General features: G+C 43.3%; 1 protein-coding gene across 1 annotated transcript in view; it reads left to right on the top strand.

Moving 5' to 3' along the window:
* Positions 1–4424: 4424 nt before the first annotated feature.
* Positions 4425–15006, top strand: part of BAZ1A (bromodomain adjacent to zinc finger domain 1A) — a 65153-nt gene continuing 54571 nt past the window's right edge. The window contains exons 1-3 of the mRNA XM_055715483.1: positions 4425–4577; positions 5263–5412; positions 12670–12948. Coding sequence (XP_055571458.1) covers positions 5300–5412; positions 12670–12948 — 392 coding nt within the window. The 5' untranslated portion in view covers positions 4425–4577; positions 5263–5299. The remainder of the gene's footprint in view (positions 4578–5262; positions 5413–12669; positions 12949–15006) is intronic.

The following is a 15006-nucleotide window of genomic DNA, read 5'->3' as shown; positions in this document are numbered from 1 at the left end:
ATCAGGTTAGAAGCCAATCATACATGGTCATCGCTGCAAAGTAGATGAGGTCAGAGTTCCTCCTCACTAGTATAAGGTCATCATCTTAAATACTTTTAATAGTCTTTTCTGAGAGGGAAAAATATAGGATATGATTAAAGTAAACTTTGAAGGCACATATCTCTTCATTTCTGGAGTTGCACGGCTATTAAGCATGCAATGTCTGTTAAAAGCAGTGAGGACTGTATGTCTAAAGCCTATTAAACTGTGAAAAAAAAAGAAGAAGATGGTATGCCTTTCTGTAGAATAACTCTTGATGATAAAAGAACATCTCAGCTCCCCGAGGACTTTCCTGAGGGATGGGCCCTGCAGTGTTGAGTGTTATTTAACCTTAGCAATAGGCGAAGCAAACTCTGGCCATGACTTACTGCCTTCTATGATAGCAACAGACCCAAAGATTATGCCTGCATTTGCAACTGTGGAATGCCTGGGTTAAGAGTATTAGGAAACGAGCAAAAAATGTGACTGTAACAGAAATTCACTGATGACAGGGATTGATTCTTTACCTTTATTTGTGACTTGACTCATGGGAAAACAACAAGTGTTGAATGTGTCCTGCAGCTGCAGAATAAGGAACCTCCTATCCTTGAGATCACAGAACTGCTTTAAAAGCATGTTGAAACATAACTGAGCTAGAATGAAAGACAGATAAAGTGTATTGTGAAAAATCACCTGTGTATCTCTTCCTTTTTTTTTTTTTTTTTTTTTTTTTTTTTACGGAAATATGTTATTTATGAGTATGTTATTAAAAACTTGAGCATAGCGCTTTACAGCCAGTAAAAGACAATAGACCAAATGTTACTGTTACCCACAGCTGGAGTGGATTGATAAAACTAGCACACTGTTTTTGCTCACATAGTTTAAAGTCTAAATAAAGATATATGATCAAAAGAGTAAATTGGCTTAGCAAGGTAGCAGAGAAAGGGCAAAAGGTGAAAAAAAAGCTGTATCAGTATGTTATAAAATGCCTAATCAGGTAAATAAGGTGTTTTTGCTGGGTGCCATAAGGTTTAGAAAAGTCATCTATGGTTTGTTTGCATTATGGAAGTGAAGGATTTTCAAAACAGTGTATGGAAAGAAGAGGGATGATACTATCGCCTCAAAATCTACCCAGTGCGTTAAAATGAGTCAATGCTCACATATATGTTATACTTCTCCTTTTTATATGTTCCAGTCAACTGAGAAAAAGGTAGAGATTACTGATAATATGTCATTTGACTGAACAACTCACTAGCAACCTATAAATTTACAGAAATAAGTACATTTTTTTCATTTATCTTCTCAGCTGTGTGTTTTTTAAAAAAATTGGAGTTGAGAACCTAGCATGCTGTTGAAAGTCCAAGGAAGTTCTTTAAGAAGAAATCAAATGAATTTTTTCTCTGACAGCAGCCAAACCTTGAGAGAACAAAGCAGCAACTTTTGGGGAAAAATAAAAGGAACAAAAAAGCAAGTCAGCAAGTGGCTAAACAAAAAAAAAACCACCTCTCCCAATTGCATGATAACACAGGTAAAACTGAATAATTTTTTTTTCTTTTGCATGGCTCCAAGTATATGATTTGGCTAAACATTAGTTATTCCAGTATAAAGTTAGGTGTGAATTTAAAGTGGCAGTGCTCTGGTAAAATAATTCCATGTGCTCGGCTTGTTCCAGAACAACAATAGTCACATGTGGAATTATTTGGTAATGGCTATAGCTGAATAGATATTTTGGAATAGCTGAATAGATATTTTGGAGTATCTTTACATATAACTGTTCTTGGTGGTTTAAGGACAGCAAGAAAGAGGATAGGGCAAGGAAAGAAAACTGTGATAAAGCAGGGAGCAAGTGAAAAGGAATAAAAAATCTGCAGATTGTGGGGAGCTTTGAGGAGGCAGCTGTGGGACTGCCCCGAGCCTGGGCTGACACTGTCCCTAGGAAATTGTTCTACCCTTGTAAATCATAGAGACCAAGTGTTTTATAAGATTTTATGCTCCCATTACAACTATTCCTGAAGTTCAATGAACGGGAACTTCAACCTCCCTGGCTACAGAACTCTGTTTAGTATGACTGTTAGTGTTTAAGTAATCTTTTAAAAAGAAAGCAGCTTCTTTTTTTGCTGCTTTGTGGCAAAATCCACACCAAAAACCCCACTGAATGTCATCAATAAACCCATTCCTGTATCTTGAATCAAAACTATACTTTCAGTCATGTGTTAAAAAACCCAGATTTTTGCAAAAACTAAACCAGTGTAAAAATATGATAAATATTTCCATGGAAGGAAAGTAACCCTCTTCTGATTTCTCAGAATTAATTTCCATTGAATTCTCAACACCCATTTAGTAGACATAAGCTGGTGTCATAAAAAAATGTTCTGGTTCCTGCTGACCTTATTGGGAGCAGAATCAGACCCTGGATTCATGGACTTTAAAGAACAGAGTTGAATCCAGAGGTGAAAACTAAATGAACTGCTCCTCTGTATCCTAAGAACATGAAAACACAGTGCAACCCTATTACTCAGTCAGGACCTGTTCACTGGAAAATCACGGAGGGAATAATGAGGGGGGAAGAACAAGAGGAGGAGGAAAAGGTGAGAAGAAAAGAGAACGAGGGCAAGAGAGAGCAAAAAGGAAAAGGGAATTTGCTTTTGATGTCACAGTTCTATCAACTCATGCATTTTTCATGGGTACCAACTAGTGCTAAAATAATGCTGTGCTGACAATCCGAGCATGAAAAAAAATCAGCCAAGTTCCCAAACATCTTTAAAATAACGAGATTTACAAAAATTTGAAACTTAAAGCTTTTCTTTCCCTTCTAATTTGTAAGCCTTTTGAGTTTGCATATTCAAGCTTTTATCTCAAACTTGAGATTTAGAAATGCAATTATTTTTAAGGAGACCTGAGGTTCCAATTTAATCACATCTGCTGAAGAGCTGGAGCTTAAAACAAAGCTAAGTGTTGCAAAATCTCACTGTAATCATAAGAGCTGGCAACACTAAATGTCATAACCATGGCATACTGTACAGTTTTGATGCAAAACGAACTAAAAATTACCAGATGTTAGATACAAGTGCATTAACTCAAGCTGCATTTGTGCCCTTTGCTAGAAAGTAATTAAAAACTGAAAGTGAAGCCAGCTGGCAAATGAAAATAAACTGGTAGGACTCGGGGGTTAACCTTTTTTGTATCTCAAGCTTCATATTTTGCAAACTTAACTAATGGAGTAAGTGAGCATTAACGTTTCTCAGTGCTTTTGATTAAAACCTGATCACTTTTTACACAAAGTAATTCGTGGACTGGATGTAAACATTCTTTTAGGTTTCAGTCACACAGGCTACAGCAGCACCGGCCGTTGCCTTTACTTGCAGAGGTAAAGAAAACAACCTAATGCACAGGTGCAGGAAACAGCCCGGGACCTTCATTTGCAGGAGCAGCATTTTACATTGTAAACTTAAACTGTTTAGGTATCAGCCTTCAGATATTTTTCACCTCAGTAGTTGTGTGGAGTTTCTACAATTATTCTGTGGATTTTTCAACCAAGTGCTGGACCTCGTGGTGATGAACTCTAATGGATGTAGGCTTTCTGTGGTTTTATGTCTTCAAGCTGGCTAGCACTCTTAAGAACACAATTAAATTAACACCCCAGTTTTAATTACCAATGGCGCTGTAAAGGCATTAGTGTAAAAAAAAAAAAAAAAGTGGTGAAAAATTAATATAGTAGCAAAACTGTGTAGTGACATTTTCGGTGAACTGGGAAAAAATGAGGCGGTGCTAAGGGGCCCAGGTACAACTCTTACGCTCATCTTAATTGTGTGTCTAATCGCACTTTCAGCAAAATAGATCCGTGTGCCCCTGTTGTTCTGGTAGCTCCTCGGCTTCGGGGCTGTAACTGAGAGGGAAGCGTCCCCGGCACCACACTGTCAAACGGAGCGGCCGCGGGGAAGCGCCCCGCAGGAGCCGCGCCGGCCGCACCGCAGGGCAGGCACCGAGGGCAGCGATCGCTCCGGGATGGGGCTGCGGCTCTCCCAGGGGCTGGGGCGGGGGGGTCTCCCAGCTGGCTCGACGGCTGCTCGGCGCCGGTTTCGGAAGCGCCGGTAATGCCGCTGGCAGGAGGCGCGGGCGGGCAGCGCCGCACGCTGCAGGCTCGGCCGCCGTGCCGTGCCCTGCCCTGCCGTGCCGCCCGCACCCCGGCCCGGCCGGCAGCGCCGAGCGGAAAGAGCCGCCTTCCCGGCCGCGGCCAGCCGGCCTGGGCCCACCCCCCGCACCGGAGATCTCCTGCTGATAATTCAAAAATGGAGGATGCGCCCTCTCAGCCATTAATTAATAATGTAGCTCGCTGTCTTCCTGTGTGACACACGCTGGAAGGCACCGAGCGGCCAATAAAGATGTAGGGGAGAGCGGGGGAAGGCTCCTCCCCGCAGCTCTTCCTGATTGAGGGCTTGAAGAAGTAGATCAAAAACTTCCCAGGAGCCGGGGGGGGGCAGAGGAAAGGGAATAAACGCGGCGAGGGGGACCGCGCTGCGCACCGGCCCAGCGGCGAGGGCAGCCTGCGGCCGCACCAGGTGGGCAGGAGGGGAGGGAGCCCCCGCAGCGGCAGGCCGGAGGGCCGGCAGCCCCCGCGCCGCGGCCGCGCTGTCCCGCGGCGGCCGGGCCGGGCCGGGGGGCGGCGCGGGGCGGGAAGGGCAGGGCGAGGACCCCCGTTAGGCAGCGTCCCGGCAGGAAGGGAAGCAGGGAGGGAAGTGGTCGGCGCTGCCCCTCCTGGGTGTTTGCTTTGCGGGGAGGAGAAGGAGGAGGAGGAGGCGGGGGAGTGGAAGTTGGTGTCCGGCCCGGCGTGTGTGGGTCAGAGGCGGGGGAAGGGGGTGACCCGGGGGCAGGGGAGCCTGAGCAGACAAAGCGCGGCGGCGGCCGGGGTATCCCCGAGCGGAGCACGTTGCGCGGCTGGGGCGGGGGGCGCCGCCCCCGCCCGGCGCTCGGCGTCATGGCCCCATTGTGAGGCAGAGGGAGGCGGAGGCGGGAGGAAGGATCCGCCGCTCGCTCCGCGCGCAGTTCCAGGCAGGCAGCGGCGCGTCAGCCACACAAAAGGCCGCCGCCGCTTTCTCCCGCTCCTTCTCCGGCTCCCCGGGAGGAGGGACACGCCGGGCCCGCTCCCTCCTCCCCGGCCCGGGGAGGGGGGGCGCTGCCCGCACTCGCTTACTCCCTCCCTCCGTATTTTTTTTTTTTTTTAATTTTTTTCCCTCCCCCTCGAAGCTGGTCCTGGGGCAGGAAGAGAGCGCGGAGCGGGGCGATGCCGCTGCTGCACCGAAAGCCCTTCGTGAGGGAGAAGCCCCCCGCCGACCTTCGGCCGGACGAGCGCGTTTTCTACTGCAGGGTCACTAACGAGATCTTCAGGGACTACGAGTAAGAGACAACCCCCGTGTCCGCGTCCCTCTGTCCGCCCTGACCCCCCCTCGCCTTCCGGCAGCGGGCAGCAGCGGTTTAACCCCCGAACGGCTGACACCTGGGCGGGCGGCAGGGGAGGGGATTCCCCGGCAGCACCGCGGGGAGCCCGGCCGGGGGGGGGGGGTGGCGCTGGCGCCGAGCCCGTGCCCTCCCGAGGGGGTGGGGGGAGAGGGCGGATCTCTCGCCCGGGGCAGGGGGAATCCCTGCCCCTCCTCGGCCAGGGTATCCCGCGGCCCCTCGCTTCGCGGTGGGAGCGGGGGGCCGGCTCCTTCCTCACACATACCCCCCCCCGCTCCCTCCGCTGTGTCGCCCCCGTCGGGGAAGTGAAAGTTGCCCGTGTGGGAGGCGGCGGGCGGTATTGAGCGGCTGCCGGGGCCCGGCTCTCCCCCCGCCCCCGTCGGCAGCCGCGTGTCGGCGGCGGACGGCACTAGGCCGCCCCGCGGAAGGGGCCGCGCCGGGCCCTGGTTGAGCCGGCGCCGCTGGGCAGCGGGGCCGCCCGGCTCGGCATGTGCCGGCCGCCCTTTTGTTGTGGTACCGGCCAGGCAGGGGGCGCCGCCGGCGCAGCCCGCCGGGCTCGGCCCGGCTCCCCGGCCGGCTCCCGCCGCCGTTAACCCCTTGTTGCCGGGCCGAGCGGCCGCGCCGCCCAGGGCCGCGCTCGCCCCGCCTCCGCGGGGAGCCGCCGGCTGACCCGGTTGGAAATGGCCGGCGGGCCCTGCCGCCCGGTAGCTCGGCCTGCGGCGGGGGGAAGCGCGGCCCCGGCGCGGGGGTCGCTGCACCTGTCCGGCGGGGTCCCGCCGCCCGGTCATCCCCTCCCCTCCCCGCCGGGCGGCACCACCGGCCGGTACACCCGAGGGGCACACCTGTGTCCGCAGGGTCTCCCTCTCCAGTGAGGGTTTTTCTCTCTCTTGCCGTCCCTTCCTTTTTTCTATATTTTTTTCCTTCTCCGTGTGTAAAAAGACCAGTGGAAATTACGAAATTGCCGTTAACCGTTGATAACGTATTGTACGGGTAGGTCCGAACTTGCTGCCGCGTACTTTATCACCGGTAAGAACAATGGACCGACGGTGCCGTTTTTCAAAAGCCGGTAACCGTCCGTGCTTGCACCCCCGGTCCCATCCAGCACCCCCCCGCCTGCAGGATGGCCCCACAGCCAAGCGGTCATTTTGGTTTGGGGTTTTTTTTGTGTTCTTTTTTTTTTTTTTTTTTTTAAGACGTGCAGACTGGTGAGATTAAATCTGAAATAGTTTTCGTTTGCAGCATATGAAATTAGAGCACACCTTAATCTTTTTCGTGTTTAGACTTGTTTTTCTTACTCAAATGCACTTCACCTAATAAAATTGTAGAGAAGCTGGATTAGGTAACTTTGAAGGGTAATGCTTTGCGTTTCCTGGACGATCGGTTCTGGGGGAGAAGGGGGGGTGTTGAATATGTTGTTGGAAGTTTTGTAAGGAGTGTTTTCATTATAGGGTGTATAAGAACCTAACAAGCAAGAGCTGACAGCCTTCTGTTTCTATAGGAATTAAGTCACCCTCCCCCAGCTTCCAGTATTTTAAAAGCTGCTTTTCTGGTTACAATTATTATTATCACGTAATTAGATGACTCTCATGTATTTGTTGACACTGCACTGAAATACATTTCGGGTACGTGTACTCTTGCTAGAATTTCAGCATGAAAAGCATCCTTTTAAAACATCTTTTGCTCTCAAAGGTGAATATTTTGAGTACTCTGACAGGCTTATTTACACTGCAATGATGTTGACAGTAAGAAAAAGTATGAAAGACCAAATTCTGTATTTAACCAAAGGTAACAAATTAAGGGATAAATTTAGACTTGCATTCACACAGGCGATCCCTAGAAATGTCAGGGGGTGGTTACCTCAGAGGTCAGGGCTTAGAATGTGGTATTTGGGAAGACTGCAGAAAACTCTTCTGTGCTTGTTTCTTGTGTATGTCGGGTGGGCTTTTTTTGGGGTTCGTTTTTTTTCTCTTTGTTTTCTAATTCTCAAAATTATTCTCAAATATGTTAATTTTAATTCAAAACCAGAAGTCTCTTTTTTGTTAGGTTGGGTAAAATTGATGCTTTGGATTGAAAAGTTTAGTATTTTTGTACTTAGCAAGGTGTTCTGGCACAGATGAGTAAGTTTAGATTAATGTTAGTTGTTTGTGGCGTAATCTAATGGAGAACATAGGGTTGTCTTTAAGCAAGTTTTAAAGGTGCTCATTCTTGTTTCTCCTGGTGGCAAAGTGATTCTTCAAATGGCTAATGTCTTCTGAAAACATCATTTCTCATTTCTTTGCCTAAGCAAGGACAGTTAGATTAGTAGGGATAGGGAGGGCCCACTTTTTTAAAAAAAAACTGTATTAGCTGTTTCATGAAAGAAAACCATTGTCTAAATCAGACTTCTCTGAATCTGCTTTTGCAATAGCAACTTAAATTTTTTGAGGGGAGAATTTGAAAATTAGAGTCTGAGTAGATAAGTGGGTTGTATAGATATGGTAACCTGAATTCACCCTCTTCCTCAACTATATGGACAACAAAGGGTTGAGACTTAAGTTGTTTGGCTTTTTTCTTGGTTTTTTTTGTAGGTTTCTTTGTTTGTTGTTGGTTTGTTTTTTTTTTTACAGAGCACAAACTTCGTGTTGAAAAGTTTCTTTCATGCCCATGGCAGCTTTAGCAGAGATTAATACAAACAGTACATTAGTAGTATTCTTCTCTATATAAGAAGTCATTACGCTAACACAAGGAGAATTTGGCAAGACTAGTATTTTGTAAAGTGACTTTCTCGTTAAGGACGTATTTCCTCTTTAATCTGAAATACCATCACACAATTTTGTAACCCTTGAAGAAGGGGTGCAGTGAGGTGGCAGTGTTTGATTGTATTTATCAGGAGTAACAGGGACTGGGGGAACTGATGTTCTTCATGCTTGGCTGTACTTCTAGTTAGAGGGACAGACCAACAGTAAGAGTCTCTGGAGACATAGTAGGAGCAGGAAGAGCAAGTGCGAGGGTGCACAAGATGCATGGGATGCATGAGAAACACATTAAACCGGTGGGATGTTACCACCAGTTTTTGACACCTTGTCTGTGAAAGTTAATAGCTGATATAGATGTGCAGTGAAAGCTGCTATTAAAGTATGGGAAGTCTTGCTTGTGGAGACAGCTTGAAAAAGAAAATGATGAGTAGTATAGATACAGTGGTAGGAATGTTCCTCTTTCTAAGACACAGTGGGGGAAGAGTCAGTTTTGCATCTTCAAAACTTACTGAAACTTCTTTATAGATTGGCCTGTCTTGGTTTCAGTCAAAGAGAGGTCTGTTCAAAAGGCTTTTTAAAGTGTCCTTAGTTAAATATGTTTTGTTGAAGAGAAACTCATTACTTGAAATACATTGCTTAATGCGTAATTAGCCTGTAAATATTAAGGAATAGATGTCTCAGTTTTGTTTCTTTCGTGCATTATTTTTTAATATGTATTCTTGACCTCTTCTGGAGATGAGGTAGAGTATAAAACCACTTTTGTGATCCAGAATGGCAGAGTTGGTCTTCTGTGATTACCCTCCTACCATAGACTAAATAGATTATGTATTAGAGGCTCATAACGGCTTCAGGATTAAAAATGAGTTATTAAAAATTAGCCATTCCATAGATTTATTTTTTCATTTTTCCTCTCAAATTTTACTTACTTGTAAAATATGAGAAAGTCATGTCATTCTCCAATATAGAATTCTTCTATTTAAAAAAACCACACACACCCAACCTGTTTTTAATATATGCTAAGAAGATGAATGAAAGTAAATAGTGTGAAATAAGCATGTTCCTGGAACACAATAAAAATACAGTAGCTCTTGGACTCGATGGGAATACTCGGTTAGTTCAAAAAAAGGCATCTGTCACTTCTAGTCTGGATTTTTATATCCATTACAAGTGCAGTCAGCGCAGAGATTGCAAGTAATTTATTTCTAGCTTCTGTTAATGAACTGCCTCTGATCACATACCTACCAAGTAGCCATATTAAACTACTTCTCAATGATTTGCTGATAATTTATTTAGCTGTTTACCTTACCTTGCATGGAAAACTAACTATATGATGTAAATGAAGAAAGACATCCAGCTGAGAAGTCATCATTAACGAGCTCCTTTTTTTAGTCCCTGCTGCTCAAGTAGCTGAGCTGATGTGGACATCTTCACCAGAGTGCTGCAGTCCTGTTTGACTTCTCGCAGGCAGATTGGGACCATGCGAGTGAGCTCTGTGGATGTGTTTTGTATGAACTTCCTTCTCAATGTTGTCAAGAGTTACAGAGATCTTGAACCAGCGAGGAAGCCCCAGAGACTGTCATACCCTAGCCTAGATAAAGATGTGGATAAGATTTCATATGTAACTTAGCAGCAGATACACTTACTGTTGTGAATTTAAGTTGAATGTAGAATATGATCAAGTGCATTACTTAAAGAGAAGGGGTGTCGCTGCTGCTGCCATTCTCTAGGTTTGGTAGCTGTTGTGTCTGCTCTTTGTAAACCTTTTTGTGATAACTGATGTGTACCAGAGAGATACAGGGATGGAGAGTCCTACAAATAACATGTATTGCTATACTGTTGGGATTTTGTTTTCTCCTCCCTCTAAACCAAGTTAAAGTGAGATCGTTAAAACATCGCAATAAAACTGTGTTAACAGACTAAGCCACAGATGGTTTTGATGTGCTATAGGTAATGGCTAGCTAAAGACAAATAATGCTTTCAAATGCAAATGTAAATTTTTTCACGTAAATTTTTTTCTTCCCTCGTAAGTTCATGGGGGGAAAATCCGCACAAAACAAAAGAGGAAATGAGGGAGAATGAAACTAGATACACAAACTACTCTTGTATGTAAATTGAAACATGTTTTCCTCAAACATGTTTCAGTTAAAGTAATCTTAGAAATTTGCATTTGTAATAATCATGGATTAAAAAATTTTAGAGAGGGTTTTGTGTTTGGTGGGTTGGTTTTGGGTTTTTTTGTTTTGTTCCTGTAAGTTCAATGCTGTTGCTTTAAATAGTATGACTGCCTGGTGTCCCCTCACAAAGAATAACAGCAGCTCTTAAAGGGACACCGTCAGCATCAACCTCAGCCTTTTCCTCCCTGTCTGCTCCCCCTGCCCCCCATTTTTTTCCTTTTTACTTTCATAATTTTTGAAAATTATGTTCTGGTACGTTTTACAATAACTCTTAGGGTGGTTTTCTCTTTCCTAGCTAAAGATGATTATCGAGAACCTCTTCGGTAAGTGAGACACAAAAATACATGTAGAGACACAGCTGCATGAAGATTTGAGTAAACATTTCTTTATCCATTGAAGTCAGTAAGACTGCTAAAAATTCTTGTGAATCTAATACAGAAGTATTGAAATGTAGGGCAGGAAGAGACCTGAAGAGATAATGTTTTATGTATTCCATCACCTTAAAAAAAACCCAAAACAAACAAAAACCCCCACAGATTTGTCTAATATATTCATTAAAATGCTTAAGTAACTATTTTACACCTTAAAGATAGTGTTTCACTATGGTTGACAGCAAAAAAAAAAATATTGTCCTATGCACAAAGAATGACTGACAGCCATCCGTTCTTCATATATTGAATTAATTTCTGTCATTCTCTCTTTTGTTCTTCTCCTTTTCTTGTTTAGAGTAAGCAAACCCACATTATTGCTTATTACTTATGAGTGTTAGACCCATGTACTATCAAATATTTTAAGTAGATGCAGGTAACTTAAAAATCTGAATTTTTGTAGCCATTAAATATTATTCAGATAATATGTTTCTTCCTCTTCTGTCCTTTTCCCCTTCTTACAACTGATGTTCTTCCTAGAGCATCTCTCTCACACTCGGAGGAATCTTGTGGTCATACAGAAAGGATTATATGAGCCAGGACTCTCCATTGTCCTCAGTCTGGAATTTTCATTTACAAAATATTGTGGTTCATCTGTCCATCTGCAGTGAACATTGTCACCTGGATCAGTCTCTGATGCACATTTACCAACCTGAGTTTCCAGGGAGCCTGCAAAAAAAACCCTCTCAGAAGTGTGAACTGTCCAATTCTCTAACACCATTACTAGAAATTATTTGAATAGCTGTATCCTTTTGAAAATGGGAACACTGTGCAGTGTAAGGGGTTTTTTTTAAAGGCTGAAACTTAGGTTTCTGGTGTAGCGTGCAGTGTTCAGAAAGTACTGTGTCTGCTTTGAAATAGCTATGTTGAACTGATACAAGGCAAAATAAAACTCAAGTTGTTGTGTTGTGTGTTCCATACTCATCAATACTACTCTTCTAAGATTTTTAAAGGAAAGAAAATAAAAATCCTTATCTGAAGTGGGGCATATTGAGAGATTGCTCTGCTGTCCAATCACTGCCCATAGTATATGATATGTTTTAACATGGTTTTGTGAGTAGCTACATAATCTACTTCATCTAGAAAGTGTTTTAACAAACCACTGTTTTTCTGATACCTGTCAAAAATTGACACATACTAGTGAAAGTGCTGCTTTCTTGATTCCAATGTAATAACTAGTAAGCAAGCAATAACAATGTGATTTTATCATTAATAGGAAATACAGGGAAGGAGGAGAATCGGTATTTACTAGCGGATCAAGGGAGGAGAAGAATCTGTAGGAAAAAATAGTTTAATGCTTTTACTGAGAGCAATGCAAACAGTGAAGGAATAAAAACTATTTAGAGACGTACTTGACATTAATTCTTTACCTCTCCCATCTTTTCATTTGTGAGCTAGGGCACTCAAATGCTGAAACTTACTCAAGTTGCAACATGTTTCTGTGATCTTAGGGTTATTTTATGTTTGTACAGTTTTTACACCCTCCTCTTGGCAAATATTTGTGGAAACGTGGGGGATGTGAGGAGGATATGACACCTATTAAACTCAGTGTGATTGTTCTTATGTATAAGGCTTCTTATATGTGAATATTTGTTTGCAGGACTTTTAGGTCTTGATGCTGTTACTGTAGTCTGTAGTGAGAGGAAACTTTGGTTTTACAATAGCTATGGCATGGTAAATTGCTAAAAGTTTTAAATAACCCTTGATTATCTATAGCCTGTATGGGAGTAGAGCTGCTTCTGCATTTCAGGCTTGTAAAAGGAATTCACTGCTGTACTAATTGTGAGCAAACTGAAAAAGTTAGTCAGAACTCAACCATTTTCTTTCTCTCCCCCCCCCGCCTCCCGCCTTCCTTTTCAGTGATTTTTTTGAACGCACCATTCTGTGCAACAGCCTTGTGTGGAGCTGTGCTGTCACAGGGAAACCAGGACTGACATATCAGGAAGCACTGGAATCGGAGAAGAAAGCCAGACATAATCTTCAAAGTTTTCCAGAGGCACTCATCATTCCAGTTCTCTACTTGGCCACCCTTACCCATCGCTCCCGACTTCATGAAATCTGTGATGAAATCTTTGCTTATGTCAAGGATCGGTATTTTGTTGGTGAAACAGTGGAAGTAGTTAGAAGTAATGGTGCAAGGTAAGTATATTTAAAAACAAATTATGTATTTGTTTGTTTGGTGTGAATGGTTTTTGTGTCTGCTTTTTTAAACTAAAAATCGGGAAAATAAACTCCATCAAACACAACTGAAGTGAGTTGTGATGCTTAAGCTAGTGATACTGTTACTGCTCCTTCCTACTTTAGTTAAGAGAGGGATTGTATTGCTGGGCTTGGTATCTCTTTCCTTAGTTTAGAAGCGGCTGTGGAGGCAGGACAGCTCTCTTGAGTCTTGACACTACAGTTTTTTTCGTGGATTTGCAAAGGCATGTCAGCCCCCTGGTGTGAGAAAGGCTGGTGGTTTGTAGAATGCGATTTAATGAGAAACTAGGGGAAGCTGTGACTTAAAAATCATATGAAAGTTTTGAGAAATCACGTAGAATGTAATTCATCACATGGTGTTTTGTGTACTTAGAATGGGTGAAGTGTTGAAAGCTTAAAGAATCAATGTAATTTTGCTTTTTAGGTAGTTGGAAAAATTGTGACTTCATTCTTGGAGAAATTGGGAATTGTAAAATGTTTGCAATAGTTAATTATCTGGGTTTTAGTGTGATGGTTTTTTTCCCCACTGAGTTAGTGTCATGCTTATTCATACTGATGTATGCATGTTGCAAGTGTTTTTACTGTTATCTTAGACTGATTAAAAACTTGGAAGAGTTTTGAGCTTCAGATGCTTTCTTTCTCATATTATTGGTACATATGCTCTGTAGTATAAATAAGCTGGTTTACAACACATAGCTAGCTTGAGTCTGTCTTTAAAGCAGCTTGTGGGAGAGAACTGGGAAAGGTCTGTGTTTTGTCTAAGTAAGTTTGCCATTTCACCTAACTGAGGTTTAAAATGGGAACGTGTGCAGAATGTGCGCTACAGCCCTTGTGGGGTCGGTCACCTGTTGGGTTTTTTGTTGTTAGTTTGTGGGTTTGCTTTATTTTGTTTATTCAGAAGGAAGGTGCCAGCTTACACTGCAGAGTAGACAGGGCTTCTGTGGGTAGCCTGAGGTGTCTGTGCGTAATCTGGTGTATGTTGCATGATGGGAGTGGGCTGGTTCAAAACTGTCATTGGAGAGCATAGTTACTTGGTGTGAGCTGTTTAGTGGCTGATCCAGACCTTATTTAAGGCAAACTTTGTACTACACCAGGAAGAAACATCTGTTTATGTGCTGCAGGAGATAAGTTGTAAGGAAATCTGTATGGGTATGTATATAAGGTCAGTGCTTAATAAAAAAGCTTTCCATCTCCTCCCTACTCTATTCCTTTCAACCAGCAAAGTCCCAGTCACAAAGCCAGGACAAGAACAACTTCAGTAGAGTTGCTGCTTTCTCTATAGAAAACCTATATCCAAAGTTCGTTTTCCATGTTTCTCATTTTTATACTTGTCTAATGACTAGACTCAGGTTGCAATTAGTATTATGGTCACTTTGCTTAAAGAATAAGATGTGGGGTTTTCTTCCTCTGCTTTGACTAGAAACCTTAATATTATGAATTGTCAGTGCAGTTCAGGTGTTGGTTTTCATTTACTGGATGAAATGCCTTTGTTTTCTGCCTTTGAAGATACTGTCAGTTTCCAAACTAACAGCAAAAAGAATACTTCAGAAGAATGTTTCCCCCCCCCCCCCCCCCCCCAAGAACAACTTTCCTGCCTTTGTTACTTTTCTAAAACCTTTGCTAAAATATTTATGTATGTGCATGCTACATTGTCAAAGCTTAAATGAAATGTAGGCTTATATATGTGATAAATGCAAGTCTGTCTTGTTTCTTTTTCTTTTGAAATTCAGAATCCTTTTCACTCGTCTTTTTAGACGGTCATAAATCTGTTTTAAGTTTGCCCTAACAAAATTATTTCTACTTACCATGTAAGCTAAATTCTGTTCAGATAAAGTTGTGATATGATTCTACCTCATGAAGATAGCACTATCATTTTTTTTACCAGCATTTAATTCAGTCGTCTTGGTTATTCAGAGTTGTGTTGAGATACATATCTAACAATTTTGTGTTTGACTTTCACAGATCAGTATATTAATAGGATATAAGCTAAACTTCTTA

Source organism: Falco cherrug, chromosome 7, assembly GCF_023634085.1.
Source record: "Falco cherrug isolate bFalChe1 chromosome 7, bFalChe1.pri, whole genome shotgun sequence".
Taxonomy (NCBI): Eukaryota; Metazoa; Chordata; class Aves; order Falconiformes; family Falconidae; genus Falco; species Falco cherrug.
Note: the sequence above shows the minus strand (reverse complement) of the source record. Positions and strands in the feature narration are given on the sequence as shown.